This window comes from Lithobates pipiens, unplaced genomic scaffold, assembly GCF_037356315.1.
Source record: "Lithobates pipiens isolate NorthernLeopardFrog02 unplaced genomic scaffold, aLitPip1_a1.2 Scaffold_23, whole genome shotgun sequence".
In the NCBI taxonomy this organism is placed as follows: domain Eukaryota; kingdom Metazoa; phylum Chordata; class Amphibia; order Anura; family Ranidae; genus Lithobates; species Lithobates pipiens.
The window spans coordinates 163,751,786-163,770,651 of record NW_027507785.1 but is presented as its reverse complement, the minus strand read 5'-3'; the positions used below and the strand labels follow the sequence as shown (position 1 = coordinate 163,770,651).

The 18,866-nt window shown below is 42.0% G+C and overlaps 1 protein-coding gene across 1 annotated transcript in view; it reads right to left on the bottom strand.

Moving 5' to 3' along the window:
- Positions 1–18,866, bottom strand: part of DESI1 (desumoylating isopeptidase 1) — a 63,041-nt gene that overhangs the window by 26,902 nt on the left and 17,273 nt on the right. The window contains exons 4-5 of the mRNA XM_077452528.1: positions 14,986–15,095; positions 5,330–5,452 (exon numbers count right to left, since the gene is read on the bottom strand). Of these exons, the coding sequence (XP_077308654.1) occupies positions 5,330–5,452; positions 14,986–15,095 (233 nt within the window). The remainder of the gene's footprint in view (positions 1–5,329; positions 5,453–14,985; positions 15,096–18,866) is intronic.

The following is an 18,866-nucleotide window of genomic DNA, read 5'->3' as shown; positions in this document are numbered from 1 at the left end:
TATATATATATATATATATATATATATATATATATATTTTTTTTTTTTTATTAATCTTTGCACTTTATTTGCTATATTATTTAGAATTTTAGCAATACTGGACTTTAATAAATGCTATATATTATTTGGGAAATTGCGCTGATCACTTTGATATCTTATATTAAAGGTGCTGCTGCTTCTTAGGTCTGAATACACAGCTAACTAATTATGTACAAAATTATATATAAAAGTGTGCAACCCATTATTAGATAATCTATGATGTAAACCAATATCATACAATAAAAAGGAAACAAATCTCAAAGAGTAAAAAAAGCAATGTATCCACATTAAGTCCTTAGTGGGGGGGGGGGGGGGGGGAAGTCCAATTAAAAACCTGCTCTTGTAGATGAAAAAAGTAGAGTCACAAAACAGGTGCTTTTCCCACACAAAAAACACACGTCATTTACCAGAAGGGCTGGATCTCAAATTATAGAGATCTAACTTGCTCATACAGGTTTCAGCCACCAGGAATATTCCACTCGTTAAGCTCCTATAAGGGCGCTCCCTCCTTGTAAGATAAAATAGCTCCACTTTGTTACAATGTATCTCGTGTTCCCCAGTGTCTATATGAAGCATATCACTGTAGACTCTCTCAAGCATAGAGGATTATAGAATTATATATACGTTAAAAGCAACATTTAATTTAACCACTTTCAGACCGGACCATTTTGCTGGTCAATGACCAGAGGTCTTTTTACAATTTGGCACTGCGCTGCTTTAACTGGTAATTGCGCGGTCATGCAATGTTGTACCCAAACAAAATTTGCGTCCTTTTTTTCCCACAAATAGAGCTTTCTTTTAAAAGGTATTTGACTGACTCTGCGATTTTTATTTTTTGCGATATAAACGTAAAAAGACCGCAAATTTTGAAAAAAAATGATATTTTCTACTTTTTGTTATTAGAAAAATCCAATAAACTCAATTTTAGTCATACATTTAGGCCAAAATGTATTCAGCCACATGTCTTTGGTAAAAAAAAAGTCAATAACTGTATATTTATTGGTTTGCGCAAAAGTTGTCACATCTACAAACTAAGGTACGTTTTCTGGAATTTACGCAGCTTTTAGTTTATGACTGCCTATCTCATTTCTTGAGGTGCTAAAATGGCAGGGCAGTACAAAACCCCCCCAAATGACCCCATTTTGGAAAGTAGATACCCTAAGGAAATTGATAAGAGGCATGTTGAGCCCATTGAATATTTTATTTTTTTGCCTCAAGCGATTGAATAATGACAAAAAAATATATATATATATTTTTTTTACACAAAGTTGTCACTAAATGATATATTGCTCACACATGCCATGGTTATATGTGGAATTGTACCCCAAAATACATTCTGCTGCTTCTCCTGAGTACGGGGATACCACATGTGGTCGACTTTTTGGAAGCCTAGCCGCGTACGGGGCCCCGAAAGCCAAGCACCGCCTTCAGGATTTCTAAGGGCATACATTTGTAATTTCACTCCTCACTACCCATCACAGTTTTGAAGGCCATAAAATGCCAAGATGGCATGAAACCCCCACAAATGACCCCATTTTAGAAAGTAGACACCCCAAGCTATTTGCTGAGAGGCATGCTGAGTCCATGGAATATTTTATATTTGGCACAAGTTGCGGGAAAATTACAAACTTTTATTTATTTTTAATTTTTTTTCACAAAGTTGTCACTAAATGATATATTGCTCACACATGCTATGGGCATATGTGAAATGACACCCCAAAATAAGTTCTGCTGCTTCTCCTGAGTACGGGGATACCACATATGTGGGACTTTTTGGGAGCCTAGCCGTGTACGGGGCCCCGAAAACCAAGCACCGCCTTCAGGCTTTCTAAGGGCGTAAATTTTTGACTTCACTCCTCACTACCTATTACAGTTTTGAAGGCCATAAAATGCCAAGATGGCACAAACCCCCCCCCACCCAAATGACCCCATTTTGGAAAGTAGACACCCCTAAATTTAGGGGGACACAAGTGAGACTCACAGGTAAAAAAGCACCTAGGCTGTCAGCGACTGTATCAAAACGCTACAAGAAAAACTGTTAGCGATCGCAGGGATCAGGCCTGACTCTGCAAACGCTGCAGTTATGTGTGTTGTGTTTTGTAAGTGACAGTGATCGATCGATACTGCACTTGGGTGGGCTGGTCTGGGCTTGGCGGAGGGGCTAAACGCAGGTGCTAGCAGGTATCTGGGCATATCCCGCTAACAATGTGTTTTGGGAAACCTAAACTGCTGGCGACGCTAATATAGATCTGATCAGATACTATATTACTAAGGGAGGTGTATGCTTTGTGCGTGGGTGTTAGCGGTACTGGCACTAACCTGACGCTGCCTGGGGCGACGCAGACCTTATCTGACCCTCAAACTTATATCACCCACCGGGTGATCAGGGGGGTTAAACCTTTATTAGGTAATAAATGGCGGGTGCCCTGAAACTATAAAAAAAAATAACTAACCAACCAGCGTCACCTGTAACAGTTATATGGTGATCACTGGTGAAAGAGTTAACTAGGGGGCAATCAGGGGGCTTTATGCGGTAGTATATGGGGGTCCCTGGCGCTATAAAAAGCTGCGGCGAACCTAAATACCTACCTGCCTAACTAGCGTCACCTGTGACACTAATACAGCGATCAGAAAAATGATCGCTTATTAGGCTGGGTTCACACTGGAGCGATGCAGGAACGCCACGAATCCGCGGCGGATTCCCGCATCGCATGCCTCCCGGCGGCAGTTCACACTGCCCTATGCGAACTGCTGGGAGTGTCAGTGAAATGTTAATGACACCCCCAGATCAGTTCGCATATCGCAGTGCGATCTGCAAACTCGGATCGCATGGTGTGAACACCCATGCGATCCGATTCTGCTGCGGACCAAAAAAAGGGTCCCATGCGAATTTGCGGCGGGTGCAGCGGGTGCGACGCAAATTCAGCCATACTATCTGTATGGCTGAACTCGAATCGCACAGAGATCGGATGTGATTTGCACTGCAGTGCGGTGCGAATCACATGCGTTCTCATAAACCGCTGCAATGTGAACCCATCCTTAGTGACACTGGCGATGGGGGGTGATCACGGGGTTAAACCTTTATTGGGGGGGGTTAGGGGGGGTACCTTAGAACTAAAGGGGGCTAACCCTAACTGCCCTAACAGTTATTACAGTCACAAATGACACCAATGCAAAAAAAAAAAAATGCAATTGGTGTCACTGTGACTGGGGGGGCAGGGGTGATTGGGGGGGTGATCGGGGGGGTGAGAGTGTGCCTGGCATGTTCTACTGTGTAGTGTCGTGTTGGTGCAACTCACCGATCCTCTCTCCTCGGTGCCGGAACGAAAAATATCGACACTGAGGAGAGATTACATCACTTCCTCTGCCTGTGTTTACATTACAGGAGAGGAAGTGATGTCACGCCTCACTTACATTCGTCAGGAGCGATCGCGAGGGGGTGGCCATGAATGAATGGCCGCCCCCTCATCCCGGATCGCTCCTGAACGGATACCGACCGCCGCAGGCACCGGGGGGGGGGCCCGATCGGGCCCCCCACCCGCGGGAAGGCAGGGACGTATATATACGCCCATATGCCTGCCCGTGCCATTCTGTCGACATATATCGTCGTGCGGCGGTCGGCAAGTGGTTAAAAGTATCTATGCACTTACATGTAACAAAAATGATCAGAAGCAAGCAAACAGCCATGGACCTCATATGCAGGCTGATGCCTAATGATGTCACTTCAGCTCCGACCGATGCATTTCCTTGTAAGAGGCATTGACTGGGAATGGAGTATAGGCAACTTGGATATCCAATAATGACAGAATTTTTTGGTCAGAGCGATGATAAATCCTGTGGACTCCATATGAAACTTGGGGACACACAAATATCTGTTAGGATAGGGAATTTAAGTCCAACGACCCCATTCAGCTTGGGAACTGTAAATAGGTTTACGTAAAATCCATCTGAACCTTTCCTCTGCAGGAACTGTGCCTTTTCAACTTTGGGAAGGATGCTTGAGTATAACAAAATGACCACTTTTAGAAGAAGAGGTAGTAGCATAGTGATAGTAGGCTCAGGGTGTTTTTGTGGGGTAAAAAGTACTTTCCTCCCAAGAACTGCCTTGATAAATCTATTGAGGTATTTACTAAAACACACATTAGTCACTGGCAAGTAATTGTGGAAAACACATGCTTAGCAGACCAAGCCGTTAACCAGAAAATTCTGCACATGTGCACATGGAGCAGTGTCATCCTAGAGACCTGACAAATTACATTCTGTAAGGCATCAACACATTATAACAGTGTTGAGGACAAAAGCTGCAATTGTTCCAGAACAGGGTCCTCAAAGACAGTAGGATTTAATTTGCCCAGTGCAGTTAGCAACAGTCTGACATAGTCGCAATGGCCGACTATAAGGCAGGACCAGCGACAGCAAAAGGTTGCCCTCACATCTACAACAGGAACAGTGAGATGCTTGTTGTGAACAGAAATCGCAGTATCCACTATTGGGACAGATTTAACTGCTTTAAAGACCACCTGCCTACATTGTACTATGGATGGGCGGCTCCTACAGGCACAGCGATGTACCTGTATGTTACTGCCTGTTTCTGGCACGCGTAAAATTTCATTTGGGTGCAGTGTTGCAGGACCACACAATTACCAGTTAAAATAGCGCAGTGGTTAAAAAAAAAAAAAAAAAAAAAAAAAAATGGCCTGGTCATTTATTGCTTTTTAGCACGGCAAAAAATGATCTTTAACCACTTCCAGAGCTTAAATGGTTAAAGAATGTTTGGGAGTACCAGTCTGTTATTACCCAATAAAGGTTTTGAAGGTATCAAAGCTGGTTCTGGGTTTGTCCTATATCGTTTCACGGAGATTCTCAGTCTGGAGGAAGCAGCAAACATATTTAAACAATATAGAAGATCCAACTCTGAAAGGAGGTTTCTATGCAGTAGGATTATATCCTTTTTCCAGTTAAACGTTGATGGTTTGGATGTTGTTGAACTCTGAGAGCTGCCTAGACATCCTTCTTTCATTTATGTAGTGCCTTATGATTTGGACAGTGAAGGCGCTGTTGATTATGAATTTTACAGATGGCAAGTTTAACCTTGTACCACTTTTGTAGAGAAAGCAAACCCCCTTGGCAAGTATCTTTGAAATATAAGTTGCTATTGTTTGGGTAATAGAATTTAATGATAAAACTAAGTAAATCATTTCTTGTCATCTAATTATAGTTATTCTGGAGCATCAAATAACGAGATCTACATATTAGCTCTCATATACTAGGGACAAAAGAAAACACTTACGTAGACAGGACCTCAGACGGCAGTTCTGTTATGTACGAAGGGATTTTCCTCCCAGTTAGGAACTGAGCAACTTCATTTGAGAAGGTATTACAGTTGTGATCAAACAAGTTGTAGGATGCCCCACTGTGGTAAAAGAAAGAAAAACACAGGCAATATAACATTTGTCTGGAAGCCCAAAAAAACAAAAAAACAAAAAAAAAAAAAAACCACACACAACACACCACACGCGACTCTGAATATGTGTTTATATATTAAAAACTTAACATTTTGGATTATTTCTTAGATCAGGAAAAAGGGGGTGGTGGGGGGGGGGGACAAGTTCTGACATCAAACACCTGTTTACACAGGCTCAAAATGTTTTTGCTTCAACTTACTTAAAAAGGTAACTCTCATGGGGGAAAAAAAAAAAATATATATAAAATTGCGAAAATTGGGGTATTTGAGACATTCATTTTAACTGAAGTGGTTTGGATACGTTACGAAACTAGGTCCAGTTAAACTTGACTAATACTAGATATACCATGACCTGAATAAATGAAACATTTTCAAAACGACAAATAACCATTACATTACAGTGCATCCGAAAAAGTATTCAGAGCGCTTCACTTTTTCCATATTTTGTCACAGCCATATTCCAAAAAGGATTAAATTGATTATTTTCCTCAAAATTCTACAAACAACACCCCATAAAAACAACATGAAAGTAGTTTGTTTGAAATCTTTGCAAATTTATAAAAAAAAAAAAAAAAAAACGTATATTATACATTTTATATCACATGTACATAAAAGTATTTACAGCCTTTGCTCAATACTTTGTTGAAGCACCTTTGGCACCAAGTCTTTTTAGAGTATGATGGTACAAGCTTGGTTCCTCCTGTTTCTCTCATTCTTCTTTGCAGGACCTCTCAAACTCCATCAGGTTGGATGGGGAGCATTGGTGCACAGCCATTTTTTTTTTAGATCTCTCAAGAGATGTTCAATTGAATTCATATATGGACTCTGGCTGGGCCACTCAAGGACATTCAGAGTTGTGCCATAGCCACTCCTTTGTCTTCTTGGCTGTGTGCTTAGGGTTGCTCTGTTGGATGATGAACCTTTGCCCCAGTCTGATCGAGAACGCTCTGGAGCAGGTTTTCATCCAAGATGTCTCTGTACATTACTGCAGTCATCTTTCCCTTGATCCTGACTAGTCTTCCAGTTCCTGCCGCTGAAAAAAAAAATTCCCCACAGCATGATGCTGCCACCACCATGCTTCACTGTAGGGATAGTATTGGCCAGGTGATGAGCGGTGCCTGGTTTCCTCCAGACATGATGCTTTCTATACAGGCCAAGGAGTTCAATCTTTGTTTCATCAGACCAGAGAATTTTGTTTCTCATGTTTTGAGAGTTCTTCACAAGAGCTTTTTGGCAAACTCCAGGAGGGCTGTCATGTGCCTTTTACTGAGGAGTGGTTTCCGCCTGGCTCTTCTTACATACAGGCATGATTGGTGGAGTACTGCAGAGATAGTTGTTCTTCTGAAAGGTTCTCCTTTTCTCCACAGAGAAATGCTGGAGCTTTGTCAGTGACAATCGGGTTCTTGGTCACCTCCCTGACTAAGGCACTTCTCCCCGATCGCTCAGTTTGGTCAGGTGGCCTTCTATAGGAAGAGTCCTAGTGGTTCCAAACTTCTTCCATTTACCGATGATGGAGGCCACGATGCTCATTGGGACTTCCAATGCAGCAGACATTTTTCTGTACCCTTCCTCAGATCTGTGCCTTGATAGAACCCTGTCTCAGAGATCTACAGACAATTCCTTGGACTTCATGGCTTGGCTTGTACTCTGACATGCACGGTTAACTGTAGGGACTTTATAAAGACAGGTGTGTGCCTTTCCAAATCATGGCCAATCAACCGAATTGACCACAGGTGGACTCCAATCAAGTTCTAGAAACATCTCAAGGATGACCATTGGAGACAGGATGCACCTGAGCTCAATTTTGAGTGTCATGGCAAAGTCTGAATTATTATGTACATGTGACCTTTTTATTTATTTATTTATTTTTTATAAATTTGCAATGATTTCAAAACAAACGTCTTTCACGTGGTCATTATGGAGGTATTGTTTGAAGAATTTTGGAGGAAAATAATTTAATCCATTTTGGAATAAGGCTATAACAAAATGTGAAGTGAAGCACTGTGAAAAGTTTCCAGATGCACTGTATGTAAATAGTAAACACTGAATATAATCATTTTAGATATTCAAAAGGCCTTTTATGCCTTGTACACACGGTCGGACATTCCAATCACAAAATTCGTCTGATTTTTTCAGACGGATTTTGTCCAAAACTGGTGTTGAATACACACAGTCCGACAAAGTTGACGGAATTTCTGATCGTCAAGAACGCGGTGACGTAAACCGTGTACGACAGGACTATAAAAGGGAAGTTCAGCACCACGTGCGGCACCCTTTGGGCTCCTTCTGCTGATCTTGTGTTTATTGCGTGTTAGTAGAAGTTTGGTTAGAGACGATTCGCGCTTTTCAGACTTGTGCTTCAGATCGTTACTGCTCTACAGTTTGTGCGTATCTGCTTATCAGTGCGTGTAATCAGTTTGCATTTGTTTGTCATTGCGGCCTATATTTTATATAGTAGTAGTATAGCTTTGATTTTCAGTGCTTATTGTCCGCTCGTTTCTGGTTTTCAGTTCGTTCTTTCAGGCCTTGCTGTTTATCGGTGCTTTCTGTTAGTCTGTTCTGACCAGCCGACCGTTTTGAAGCTGTTGCGTGTACGTACTCGTCGTAGAGTTCGTGCTGTGCAGGGGCTTGGTGTTGGGCTTTTAGCTTTCACCCAAGCCTAGTCCATGAACAGGGCGAGGAGGAGTTCATGGATCAAGAATTGGTTGCTACAGCGCAACCAATTCTCGCACATGCCTTTGCTCTGAGATCCGGGAGAATAATCATGATGATTTCAGGAATTATTTCCGGATGAAGGACCCAGTTTTGCACCGTCTGTTGGCTTTGCTGACCCCTTATATCAACAGGCAGGATACCTGCATGAGGCAAGCCATCACTCCGGAGCAGAGGCTAGTTGCCACGTTGTGGTACTTGGTGGCAGGGAGAAGTCATCAGGACCTAAAGTTCGACAGGAATCTCCCCCCAGGCTCTGGGGATTATTATTCCAGAGACCTGTTTTGCCATCATACAGGTCCTGCAGAAGGACTATATTAAAAAAGGTAAGATTTCTCCTTTAACATCACATTCTATGTATTTAATGTTTGCCAGTGTATTGTATTTGTTTCATCGTTCCCCAATTACCATGATTGTAATATACCGTGAATGTCCCCTTTGTCTTCATGCATGCTGGAAGCTTTTAAAGTGGTTGTATACTCATTTTTTTTACTTTTACCTACAGGAAAGCCTATAATAAGGCTTACCTGTAGGTAAAAAAAATATTCCCCTCGGTATGCGCCGCTGACTGCAGCGGCGCATGCGCACAAGGGGATTCTCGGCCTGAAAATCCGGCAGTGGCCGGCCGGAATGAAATATCCCACGCGCATGCGCGGGAGTGACGATATTGCGGCTCCGGCCACTCACAGCGCCGGAGCCGCGATACCTGGAAGAAACGCAGAGGGAGCATGTCAGCTCCCTCGGCGTGGATCGGGCCAGATGTCGGGGCCTCGTTCTAAGGTAAGTATTTCATAATGAGCTAGTATGCGGTGCATACTAGCTCATTATGCCTTTTGCTTTGCAGGTTTAAAAAAAAAAAAAAAAAAAATATAAAATGTGCCGCTTTAAACTTTCCTTTTTGTCCTTCATGCATATTTGCCTTCACTAACCTCCACAGCATGCTCTTCTGGGCCCATACAACTATAGCCTAGTCACTTAGCAATGTATTTTGTCAGCTCCATAGTAGTGCTTTTCCCTAAACGCTTTTTTTTGGTGGACCAAACTCATTAGGAACCCCCCTCCCCCAACTGCTAAGTCAGCCGATAGCAATCCTATCTTCTGACTTTGCCGAACCCATACACCCTATACCTACCTCTTTTGTGGTCAGATTTATGGATGAATTCACCAAAGCATGTAGTGCAAGGGCCTGCCTCAATACTTTCAAATGCTACCGTTTTAAGTTTTTTTATCCTATTATTATCTTAATAGATAATAGCAGAATGTAAAAATGTACTTCCATTTGTTCATTATATATTTTTTTGGATTATGACACTTCTTACCTGTCCAGTGGGCTGCCAATAGTGTAAATAAGGAGGGGCTGGCCAAAGTATAACACATTATTTATGCATTCAGCTCTCAATGAAGTGGAGAGAGTTACCTGTCCTGATAAGGGGACCTTATAATTTTGGCTTTAAATACTCATTTCCAAAAACGTTATACTGATGTTGGCCAAAAATGTTTGTTTCTAATCTGCTTGCAATGTTGATGTGCAAAATTACTATTTTTTTTTCTTTTTTGACTCCAGTTTTTCAACGCCACAGGAATAGCAGACTGTGGCATCCCCATTTGCCACCCGTTGGGACTTTCCCAATTGTGAAGGTGCAATTGATGGGAAACATGTCCGGATCGTCCCACCCCCCAACTCTGGGTCCTACTATTATAATTACAAGGGGTATAATAGTTTTGTGATGTTGGTGGTGGTGTCAGCGACATACCACTTCCTGTATGTGGACGCAGGGAAAAATGGCCGGATGTCAGAGTGATCGCGCAGAGTTCTACTGGCGTCTCCAGAGTGGCAGTCTGGGCTTGCCACCTCCAGAGGAGAATGTGGAAGGCCTCCACTTTGTCGTGGATGAAGTGTTTTCGCTGGGAAACCAACTTATGCGGCCATTCCCAATGAGGACCCTCACCCCGGACCAGAGAGTTTTTAATTTCCGGCTGGCCAGAGCCAGAAGAGTAGTGGAGAACACCTTCGGGATAATGGCCAGCCGGTTCCGCCTATTTTTGACACCCATGTACATGGCAGAATATAAACTCAATCATATTGTGCTTTCCTGCTGCATTCTGCACAATTATGTGAAAAAGTACTCTCCGAACTATGTGGCCTCAGTTGGGCCTGACGCGCCCCCCCCCCCCCCCAAGTGCCCGTGAGGTCAGAAACCGATACATGGATTACTTTGCGGGTAGGGGGGCTATTGATATGCCAGACAATGTCTGAGAGGCATTTTTTTAATGTTAATGTATGTAGTGCATTACTGACAAAAAATATTGCTAATTTTCAGCACCATGACAGAAACAACTTTACTCCAAATACTGCTTTTGCGCACTGAAAAATGGAAGCCACGCATTGTTCATAATTAAACTTTTTACTCAAAGCCCATTCACATGTGCGTTAATTAAAGAGTTTTACAACAAACCAACATGTTTGGTGTATATAACATTATTTTTGTCAACATTAATATAACTTGCTGTTTTTGTGGAAACAGGCATGTCTCAAAGCATAACATACAGAACACAGGAACTTACAAAGTTCAAGTGAAGACAAAATCAGACATGAGTATGTCCAAACTGTGCCGATATTGCCTTTATCACATGGGGTGTCGCCCCTTTAAAAGCCAAATTTGGAAGATGCACACAAATTGTGAATCAAACTGAGCATTTTCTTCCTGATCCCATGCCTACATGTACCATCTCCTATCATGGGGGATCAATGTACGTGTTTTGTGGGTACAACCCCTTCATCTCAGCCACTTTAGTAGCAAGGAAGGGGTTGCACCCACAAAACACGTACACTGATCCCCCATGATGGGAGATAGCACATGTTGACACACTGTGTGCATCTTCCAAATTTGGCTTTTTAAAAAATATAAAAAAGCGATTTTTAAAAAATAAAATGGATGCTAGCTAGTTTTGGGCGTTTCAGATTCTCCCTAAGACATCAATGATGTTCTTCATTTTTTGTTGAACCTCATTGATGTTTTTCTTGAGATTCTTAAGATTCTCGCGATTGCACCCCATTATCTCCCCGATGATGATCTGGGCACTTTAACTGGTAAAATGCAATTCTTCTTCCACAACATCCACATCACCTAAAAACGAACCAAAAAAAAAAAAAAACACAAACAAAAAAACAGTATTATAAATATGCAGGCATACATTGATTACCTTACCTGAAGCTGTGGTCTCAGACACTCACCTGTTGTGGTGCAAATTTCAACAACCTCTCCTTCCTCCTCCTCCGCTGGTGCTTTTGGGATTTCCCCTTCTTTGGGAGGTGTGGGGTCCCTGGTGTCCTCAGATGTCCCAAGTCTTCTCTCCCCTATGAGAATGTAAAAAAGGAATACTTAGCACACTGATATTTGGGGGCAGAAAAAGGAATATGAAACATTGTCTTTTTTGGCAGTTCAAAGCTAAAAACATTATTTTTGATACTTTCTAAAGCTGGAATACTTACCTGTTTTGTGCAAGTTTGACAGATGGAGAGACCCCTATAGTATCCACTGGAGCACGTGTGTGGGACACTCTAATAAAAAGGGTGTTCTGGTGTCCCACACTAGTGCGCCCAAGTCCAGATGTGTAAACAGCTACTATCCTCTCCTTTACACTGATTCAAGTTTGCATTTCATTCTATTACGAACCCCTCTAGCCAACAAACTTCCTTTGACTAGAAATAGGCCTGAATTGGCGACCGATTGAGCGTGGCCATTTTAAACTGTACAACAACATTAAATAAAAGTGCCTACTACTACTACTACTACTACTACTACTACTACAGAACACACGACAACTACTTACTTTTTTGAACTCGCTTGATCTTTCTGTACTAATCGGGCTCCCTCAGTTTCAGGTCTGACCAGCGTTTTCTCAGTTGATCCTTGGATCATCGTACCCCAAAATTCTTCTGAAGACTCTTCACAACTTTACTCATGATCTTGGCCTGATATTTGGGTGTGGGTAAGGTCCATACTTCCCATCATAGTCGTTCCTCTTCAATATGTCCACCATCTCCAACATCTCTCCAAAAGACATATTTGAGGCCTTAAATCTTCTCCTCCGGGATCAGGACGTTTCTGGCTCCGGGCTCGTCTTGTCCTCGTTAGTGGAATAATTAGTGCACACCTGCTGTATCTCCGCCATGTGCTCTCCCCGCCCCAAGAGAAGGGGCGGGGAATAGACTAGAACGTCAGGGGCAGGCTGAGTTTCACGCATGCGCACTGTATATAAAACATAACACGCGTGCATTGTACGTACGCTCAGAGCGGAAGAAGGAGGAACTGAAGCGCCGATCTTTTGAACAAAGGTACAATTTTAACTTGGTAAAACACTATCCTATACTGCTTCTAGTTTGAGGCTTATATTGGGACAAGATTAGGAGTTTAGCCTGACATTAGGGTTTGTCTTGTGTTGTGCCTTGCAGAGAATATGGATCCCTTCAAGGAACCACATTTTCTGGGGCTATTCATCGATATGCTCAGGGAGCTGCCCTGCCTATGTGAAGGCCAAAATTGGTGCCCTGAGGAGTACATATCTGAGGGTGAGCAAGAAGGTCTGGGAGTCCATGAGATCAGGAGATGCAGATGACATTTATGTCCCCAGGATGTTGTACTATGACAGGCTGCATTTTCTGGCAGACCCGAGGGAACCCAGGCCAGCACGCTACCGTCTTCCTTTAAGGCTTCCGATGTCCAACCTGGGCCTTCCAGGCAGCAACATGTGGAGCCCAGCTTGAGACAGGTATAGCATTGTTCAACATATTTATTGTCGAACATTTAATGATGATAACTAGATGTTATTATTGATCAGCAAGTTCTGATTTAACAAAGTGTTTTACATATCAATAGACAGTAGTGACCAAAAATGATTGGGACAAGAATTAAAAATGCTGGGGTCAGAATGATAGTCTGTTCTATATATTAACATTCAATTGGCAACAGTCATGAGCCAAAAATTGTGTGATTGTAGAACAAAAAACGAAAACTATGTCCCATTTTCATACACCAGAAGACCTCAGCTGGGAGGAGGCTGTGGCAAGTGGCAGCTGGGAGGTCGACCATCGCACTCCTCCTTCTCCTCCTGCCACAAATACAAGAGCAGAGCCACAGCCTATAAGGAAGCCTGGAGGGAAGTGCCTACGACCAGAGAGTGATGGCCTGGGTTCAGTCTGGTCCGACAGAAGATGCAGGCTGTTATATGACCACAGCCTGGGGACATAGATGTCATCTGTGCTTCCTGATTTCTTGGACTTCTGGACCAGACTGTTCTCCCTTAGATATGGACTCCTAGGGCCACCAATTTTGCATTTAAATAATTGTCTGCCCTGCGGGCCAAAGGCGTCGCCAAATTTACCAGTTTCTCCAGCGTTGCCTTGCTATTTATTTGATTATTACATCTAATAAAAAAAAATTTTTGTTAAAGAAATACTTGCCTATGTGTTTTACTTCAAAAAAAAAAGGACAGTTTATTTGTGAGTAGGCAGGTACATTTCAAAAATACAAAGTCAAATTAACAAGGGGCACCAACACCAAAACAACCTCCTCGAGATTAAAAAATAAAACAATAAAATAAAAAGATAATAATGGTGTTGTGGTAAGTTGACACACAAAACACAGCAAAATAATTACAAAGATGACCAAAAAATAAATAAATAAGAACAAAAAAACAAAAAAAAAAAAAAACAACAACAAAACAACCACCACAAAATAATTAAAAGATCAAAATCGAAAATGATTCAGGAGATCTGACAAATAAAAATATTCTAATAAAGAAATATGTTTTGGAGAAGTCTGTGTGAATATGAGCAGCAAAACAACTTTATTCTTCCAGCATTTAAAGAAAAAGAGAATGCGCTGCATTAAAAAATGTTAACGCTGCAGCGTGACGAATGTGCTATATCCATTACGAACGCTAGTTTTACCTGACCGAGCGCTTCCATCTCAGAATTTATTCTGACCATGCGTGGCAATTTGTCCGTCGGACTAGGCTACAGATGATCGGAATTGACGCGATCGGTTCATGTTGTCGGAAAATTTGAGATCCAACTCTCAAACTTTGTGTGTCGGAAATTCAGATGGAAAAAGTCAGATGGAGCCCACACACGGTCGTATTTTCCGACAACATGAGCCGATCGCACATTTTCCGTCGGAAATTCCGACCGTGTGTACAGGGCATTACACTCTGCAGCTTGAAAAAGCTCAGTACTGTACAGTTCTTTTTTTTTTTAACTGATCTAAAATGCAGCCCATTTAAAATGTGGCTGTGTATTCATGAGTAAAGCAAAAAAAAAAAAAAAAAAAAACCTCTGTTCCCAGTCAGTATTTTGTGCCTCTATGTGCAAATACACGTATATGAGCATAAATATTAAATACATTTTCCCTAGGAAAGTATTGTGTGCACGAATGCACAAATACACGCATTAATACGCACAAAACAAACGCCTGAAATTACGTCCAAAAAAGATTGTCAAACATCAGGCCCGTGTGCAAGAGGTCCAAGGAGTAAAAAAAAAAAAAAATAATAATAATTATGTAGTACACACACGTGAACAAACAGCATACAATCTAGGATGTGTGTTTATACTCCCCTTTAAACCCAAAACTGATAAATTCTGCCAGAAAACTCCTATACACTAACTAAAGGAGGGGGTAGGAGGCAGATCAGGTGAAATAATAGTACATGGATTTTAAAACATGCCTTCAACTTTCATTAGTTGCAAAAACACTTTTCAACCACACCTGAAACCAGACTCCCCCAGTGAGGACAGGTACTCCAGGAAGATCTCTTCAGTCACCTCAGTGTTGCCCAGATCCACCACAGTGTCTGGATCACCCAGCAGTGTTCCCCCCTAGCATAAAGACAAACAAAATTCCAACTTTAAAACCTGCTTATGTGTCACCTCCCACAACTCTTGTCAGAGGTAGTTTATGCAACCCAAAAGGCTTCATAAACCACTCATTTTAGATTTACTAATTTATATTATATATATATATATATAGTTACACGATATACACTGTTGAATATATTTTAGAAATTATCCTGTATAGCAACAATGATGCTTCTATAAACAACTTACTAATTTAGCCTTTTTTATTATTTATGAAGTTTTTTTTGTGTTGTTTTTTTTTAAGAATTACAAGCAAATGTAACATTCCAAACATAATATAGGATGAGTTTACAATCATTAATAAGTGTGAAGTATTTAAGATATACATAATGTTCAAATTATTACAGTATACAGGTTAGAAATTTTTTTTAAAAAATATGATTTTACATCATGGCATTATACGAGTCCTGAATGTATATCGACATTGAACATCAAATCCGTTTGGTGATCTATTCACAGATATCTGCTGGTCTATCAGTGACTTATGTTCATCATGTTATGGGAAGTTATACCTCTATATCAGAGATATGCAATTAGCGGACCTCCAGCTGTTGCAGAACTACAAGTCCCATGAGGCATAGCAAGACTCTGACAGCCACAAGCATGACACCCAAAGGCAGAGGCATGATGGGACTTGTAGTCTTGCAACAGCTGGAGGTCCGCTAATTGCATATCCCTGCTCTATATTATATTCAGAAGAGTTCCACTTTCCCCAAATAATGTAAAATTTTGGCAGGGAGTCCTCTATAGCCACTAAAGATATTTTACCCTACAAATATCTGCGATGACCGATAGAAATTGTGCAAAGGTAGGAGGGATTGTAGTTTGCCAGCGTTGCAGTATAACGCGTTTAGCTGCCAGTAGAATATATGCCATCAACTTATTGAGTGACTTAGCAATTTTCTTAAGGGGTAGACCTAGCAAGAGTGTATAGGTTGAAAGGGAATAGGAAGTTCCAACACTTTTTCCAAAAGGACATGCACTTATGACCAGAAGGGGGTGATGAGGGGATATTCCCAGAATATGCGATAGTGGGTGCCTAGAGAGGAACCACATCTCCAGCAGTGACTGTAGGGTGAAAGTTTGTGGGTTGCTAAGAAGTGGGGGGTCCTATATCAGAACAATAGTATTTTGTAAGCAGTCTCCTTCTGGGATACACATCTGGAGACCTTAGTAATGGCGTCCCAGATCTTTCCCCACGCCACCAGGGAGATAGGTCTATGAAGGACCTGGGACCATCTTCTCATATTACGGATGACTATGTTCAGTGGTAGGAACTGTTCTATGAAGAATTTTATATGTAATGGAGATTTGGTGGGGTTCATGAGGGCCAGCAGAACATAGCAATTCAAATTCGGTAGGTATGTCAAAAGGCCCATACACACGATCAGACTTTTTGACAACAAACATGCAAATTAGCTGTTTTGGAGCAACATCCGACCGTGTGTACGCTCCATCGGACAAACTTTTTTGGTTTTCATCTGACTTTTGTTGGCTGTGCGAACGGACAAACTTTCTGGCAACAAAAGTCAGATGGAGCAAAGTCTGATCGTGTGTACAGAAAACCATAGGACTTTTGTACAAAGTACAAACAGGCATGCTCAGAACCAATGCAAAAGATCAGACAACAATACAGAAGTTGACCAAAGGTGGCAGTAAAGAGCAGAAAAACCACGTGATTTGGTGAAAGTTAGCTGAAAAAGTCCTGCTGTGTGTATGCAATACAAGTTCAGGGCCGACGCCCTTTGTATAAAAATCCAAGGGAAAGTTTGTACAAAGTCCTATTGTGTGTATGAGACTCAAGGTTGTTCGTGGGGATCTGGTAGTGAAAATTTTTTTGATCTGCAGGTAAGAGTAAAAAAAGAGTGTTTTGGGAATCTTATGTTTAGATTGCAAGTCAGAGAAGGGGAATAGTTTACGTGTCACTGGATGCACTAAATGCCTTAACCGAAATATGCCCGCTTGGGTCCACGGTAACATGCAATCATAGGCTAGGCTGTCAGGTATTTCTAGGTTGAATAAAACATTTATTAATGGTGAGCATTGAGAGGATAGGGTGTATTTACTGGAACAACGCTTCCATATTGAGAGCGTAAATAGCATGGAATTTAGACAGATTTTCCATAGTTGGGGGGTAAATTTGTCAGAAGAGGGCCATAACATACAGCACGGATGAGCAGGGACCGTAATACTCATCTCAATTTCTGACCAGCTATTTGGGGCGAAGCGAGATGTCCAGGAAGAAATGGTTCTTAGATGAGTAGCGTAGTAATATTTTATGAGGTCCAAGGCTCCTAGTCCCCTGCATAAGGGGGGCCAGAAGAACCGAGTCGCATTGTTCCAAATAAAATTCACGAAGTTCCTACAGAGCATTTTAAGTTGGGCCATTGGGATCATCACAGGGAGAGTTTCAAAAAGGTACAGTAATTTGGAGAGTATAGACATTTTATGGACGTTAATCCTCCCGATAAGAGAGACAGGGGGACTACCGTCCAATTCCTTAGTAGCCTATTGATCTCTGAGATTAGAGGAGGAAAGTTTACTTGATATAGTGTGGAATAGGAGGGAGATAGGTGTACACCAAGATATTTGAGTGAGTGAGAGCACCATCAATATTTGAAATTGTTTTGTAGGGTTGTCGTTAAGTCAGGCGGGAGGTTTATAGGTAGGGCTTCAGTCTTGGTCGGGTTGATTTTGAAACCTGATAGGTTGCCAAATGTTTTCAGGGTTGAATGAAGTGATGGGAGTGAAGTATGTGGGTGGGTGACCGTTAGTAGTATATCATTCGCAAAAAGGGACAATTTGTACTCCTGATGTCTCAACATCAGCCCCTGAATGTCTGGGTGAGATCATATGGCTGCTGCTAGAGGTTCATGGCTAAGAATAAAGAGCAGGGGTGACAGGGGGCAGCCCTGTCTAGTACCGTTGCTGAGAGGGAACGGCTTTGAGACATGGGAGGCCATCTGCACCTGGGATGTAGGCGTGGAGTACAATGCTCTCAGGGCTTGGTAAAAAGGGGCCCGAAAAACCATACCGTGATAGTGTGGCAAACATAAATGACCAATTCAGATGATCAAATGCTTTCTGAGCATCTAAGCTCAGCACTATAGCAGGTCTTTTGGTTTTGGTCAGGAGGTCTATGAGATCTATGGTACGCCTAGTATTGTCCCCTGCGTGTCTAGTGGGGACAAATCCAACTTGGTCTTTATGCATTAGTGAGGTGAGTAATGAGAACCTATTAGCTAGTATTTTTGTAAAAATTTTGTAGTCAGAATTTAGGAGGGCTATGGGACGATCTAAATAAGCCTTTAGCCCCAGTTCACACTACCGTGACTTTGAGTCCAAAGTTCCATGACAAGTCGCACCCTATTAACTGCAATGGAACCGTTCTAATCGAAAAAGGTTCCTGCACCACATTTGGTGCAACTTCAATACGACTTGCATTGACTTATGTTAAAAGGAGAAGTACAGCAAAAGCTTGTTTGGCTGTACTTCTCCTATAGATCACAGGAGTGCAATTATTTTTGAACTCCTGTGACCAGTTTTCAGCAGAGAGTGGTCTGAAGTCCACTCTCTGCTGATGTCACAGGAGTCAGTCCAGGCACCGTTTCATTGGGACAGTGGAGTCTAGATCTGTCAGGTGCCTGTACCAACAACTGGCTCAGCCTCCCAGCAAGCCGCTAAGAGGCTGAGCCAGCGCCCCCTGCCCCTCCACAGCTTAGAGCATCAGTG